General features: G+C 62.2%; 1 protein-coding gene across 1 annotated transcript in view; it reads right to left on the reverse strand.

The window, feature by feature from the left end:
- DNAJB5 (DnaJ heat shock protein family (Hsp40) member B5) overlaps nucleotides 1–3,437 on the reverse strand; it is a 6,267-nt gene extending 2,830 nt beyond the window's left edge. Inside the window, exons 1-2 of the mRNA XM_007946927.2 lie at nucleotides 3,253–3,437; nucleotides 983–1,227 (exon numbers count right to left, since the gene is read on the reverse strand). Of these exons, the coding sequence (XP_007945118.1) occupies nucleotides 983–1,227; nucleotides 3,253–3,437 (430 nt within the window). The remainder of the gene's footprint in view (nucleotides 1–982; nucleotides 1,228–3,252) is intronic.
- Between the last annotated feature and the right edge of the window lie 494 nt (nucleotides 3,438–3,931).

The raw sequence follows: 3,931 nt of genomic DNA on the forward strand, positions 1-3,931 counted from the left end.
CCCCGACCCGTCCTGCGCCACCCCTCCTTCCCAGAGAGCAGCCGTCCTCAGCTGGAAGGATGCCCGAGGTTCTGGCCGACACCTAGGGAACCTGGTCCAGGGACTCTAAGCAGTAAGGAGGGAAGAAAGGAGGGAAGCAGCGGTGCGGAGAAGGGGGGGTTGGGAGGGCTGGGCGGCACCGAGGTGGGGGAGAGGACATTGCCTGGAGCACCTCCTCTGTGTTAGGAACTGAGTGTGTCACTCTGAGGAGGGGATGAGGAGACTGTTAGCAAGGTGGATGTCATCAGGAAGGCAAGCCTTCAGCTGTGATAGCATCTTAATATAGCCTGGCAGGTGCCTGTGGCTGGCGGGTGGCAGGCAGCCCTGAGGGGCAGGCCCAGAATTAGCAGCTACATCATACCCGTGGGATGTGCTGGGAGGGGCCACCCTCTCACAGGCTTTATTTGGACCTTTCCTGCTGCCCTGTGCGTGGCCACCACTACCCTGGGGAGGGAGCCCCATGCCAGCAGCGTTCCCTTCCACACTTGGATCCTTGCCACTTCCTCTGGCAGGCAGAGCCCCACCTCCGTTTTGCTGGCCCACAGGGGGCAAGGAGGGAGGCCACTCTGTCTAGCTTGGAGCTCCAGGGGTTAATTCCCAGGCTGCTGAAGGGCCAGGGGTTTATGTTGATGGATATGGCCACTTTGTCCTGGGGAGCCCAGGGTTCCCTCTCCCTAGCCTGCCTCGTCAGCCAATGAAGCAGCAGGGACTTGGGGCAGGACTAATAAGGCTGAGAGGGAAAGAAGGGGGGGCCCCCGGAGCTGCAGACTTCTCCAAGGCCTGAACTTCCAGAGGGAGAGCGGCAGAGAGAGGCGGGGGAAACGGGAGACCCAGCCGTAGCGGGGCGCCTCTCTCCTGGAGTTAGTGTGGAGCATCTCCTCCACCTCCAGGCCCCTAGACACGGACAGGGGTCCAGCATCGGAACAGAGCACTGGCCTCTTACCTTCCTCCCCATACTGGTCATACAGGCCCCGTTTCTTTGGGTCACTCAGCACATCATAGGCCTCAGCAATCTCTTTGAACTTCTCCTCGGCATTGGGCTCTTTGTTCTTGTCCGGGTGGTACTTTAAGGCCATCTTCCGATAGGCTCTCTTGATCTCATCCTCGTTGGCCCCCGAAGGGATCCCAAGAATCTTGTAATAATCCTTTCCCATCACAGCCACAGGCCCGGCACTGGTCTCCTTGTTCCTGAAAGAAACCCAGGGCCAGCCCCTGATTCCCCTGCCCTCTTCTGCCTTAGCCCTGCTCCTGCTGACCCTGCAGTCCCTAAGGGACTCACTGGGTGACCTTCAGCAGGTCACGCCTGTTCTCCGACCCTCTCTTTTCCCATCTGTAAAATGAGAAGCCCGGACTAGAAGGGCTCTTCCAGCTCTGACATCCCGGGGTTCTGTGGTTCTTTCTCGGCTCCTGGCTTTTCCCAGCAGGAAGCTGGAGGTGTGGCCTCCTTCTGGGGTCTTGGGCCAGCCTGAGGACCCTGACGCCCTGCCGAGTGAGGCAGCGACCGCGGACTGACAGATGCACACAGTGGCTGCTGAAGATCAGTGCTGGGTGAGGTCACTCGAGCATCGCGTCCTCCTACGCCACGCCACCGGCATGGTGCCCGGGCTGAGGGCAGCTGAGGCAGTGCTTCAGGACTGGGGACAGACCTGGGGACTCAGCCAGCTGGCCTGGCCAGCCAGGCTGAGCCAGGGTGTGGGTGGCCGGAGTCCCCTCTGCACTGGAGACCCCAGGCCTTTCTGCTCCCCTACCCCACCCCTCACATGTGACTCAGAAGGTGACTCACAGCCTTTGGAAAATGCTGCTTCTAATTCCCCCATTAGTGGGGTGACACTGTCCTTCCCTGACTAGGGTGACAGTTCACTCATCTCCCAATGCCCAAGGACCAGTGCTGGTGAACAAAAGCATCCTAAGGGGAGGGCCTTTTTAAACTCTAGTTATTAGGGAACAAGTGGGTGTTAAGCACATCTGCTTAACACCTTCCTCGTCAGTCCCTTCCTCTCATCTGCCTCCAGGGGTTCCGGATCCTCTGGGCCCTTCCAGGCCAGGCTCAAGGGCATCAACATGGGAAGGAGAAAAGGGGGGGGGGGCTCCAGTTCTTCCCACCTCACTTCCCTCCCCCCGTGTGGTGGGAGTGGATCTGAAGGAAGGGGGCTTCCCTCTGCTGGTACTATTTGGGGGAATGGCCAGAAGCCACTCTCCAGCCTGTCTGAGTTTCTGGCCAGTCCTGCCAAAGCGGGGAGAACAGAGGCTTTCTAGCAACGTCCTGGGCTGGCAGCCACAGGTTAGGCCGGTCTTTTTGCCTCTGCTTCCCAGCGGTGAGGTGGTCGGGGCGCCCTGTAGGCGTCAGGGCTGTAACTGGGTAAGAGGGAGGCCTCAGGGCTCCTGCCCCCACGGCTGAGTTGACTCACTGTTCTGGGAGTCACTCGCTGACGAAGGGAAGGCTCTACAAAGCCGGGGAGTCTCCCATCTCCCCCACCAGTATGTCATGCCTGGTGGGGGAGGCTAAGGTGGGGGGCAGAGAAGAAAGTGCATGTGGAGGAGGGCAACCATTTTCCAAGCAGAGTAAAGGCCAGCTGAGAGGGAGGAGGTGGGTGGGCGCAGTCCTGCCTCAGCCCACGCTTGCTTTGCCCTGGGACTGGAAGGAACCCTGGTACACCAAGCCGCTGCCCCTGGGACCTGTAGCAGCTTCCGGGCACAGGCTCCCCCTCCTGCCCACTGTCCTGCTGTCCTGGCATCACCTCTTCACCTGGTCAGCTTCCTCCCTGGCATCCACCTGCCCGCTGCCCCAGACCCTCACCTTCTGCCAGCGCGTGCACGCGCACGCACGCACGCACGCACACAGGGCATGCTCTCAGGGACTCCCTCCTTGCCTCCCTCCCCCCTCCGTTCCCCACAAGCCATGTGTTGGAATGACAAAGGAACCACAGCGTGGCACTGTCTCTGAGGAGAAAAATGCACACGAACAGTGGGGAGAGGTGGCTGGTAACGACACGGGCAGGGCTGAAATGGAACGGGTTCCCACGAGGCACCGTTGCCATATGGGAGCAGATGTCTGCGAGATGGGTTTTGACACACAGAGATGAAGGATGAGGTGGAGGGGGTTCTTGCATGTCACAGAGATGACACGAGGATGAGGTGCAGCAGGCGCAGGTGCACCCGAGGCTGATGGAGAAGTTGACTCGGTGTGACGGCGCCTTCTCCCAAGGGACTTACCGAAACTTCACAAACCCATTCAGCGTCCACGCTCGAAGTTTTAAGGGTTCCAGCTGAATTTTAAACATCAAGCTGGCTAAGAAGTCTTCTCCCCAGCGGTGCGCGAAGCTCCGGAAGGCGCCTCGGGCCTCCTGCAGTGGGGGTGCTGCTGGGGGTGGGCAGGAGAGCGCGGAGCGCTTAAACATGCCCCGCCGAGCCCCTCACCGCCGGCGCCCCGCGGGAGCCTGCCCGGAGAGCCGCGGCGCTCGGAGGCCCTGGCCCAGCAAGGCCTGCCCGGTCCGGCAGCAGTCGGGCCGGAGCCCCAGGCGTGGAGGGCAGGGCTCGCGGCCAGGGGCCACCTGCGCTCAGGTGCAGCGCTGGCTGGTTGGCTGGGCGGGACTCTGTGCCAGGGAGGCTGGCAGTGCCCGCACGTGCTCGTGAGAGGAAGCGTGTGTCCCTGTGGCCGGTGTGACTGTGTGCGAGGGCCCGAGAGGCACTGAGCCGCTCCGGGGAAGTTCCGACCCCAAACCCCCAACCCGCTCAATGAAGTCACTGGCGGGAGCCTCCTCCCTCGCAGAGGGCGGGGCGCGGCGCGGCCGGGACAAAAGGCGGCCCGGGGAGGGGGTCGGTGATGTCACCGGCGGGGCGGCTCGGGGACGCCTCCGCCCCGCGGCGCCCAGGGCGACCCCTCCGCCCCCGG

The sequence above is a fragment of the Orycteropus afer genome, unplaced genomic scaffold, assembly GCF_000298275.1.
Source record: "Orycteropus afer afer isolate SDZICR_OR568_19922 unplaced genomic scaffold, OryAfe1.0 scaffold00174, whole genome shotgun sequence".
Classification (NCBI taxonomy): domain Eukaryota; kingdom Metazoa; phylum Chordata; class Mammalia; order Tubulidentata; family Orycteropodidae; genus Orycteropus; species Orycteropus afer.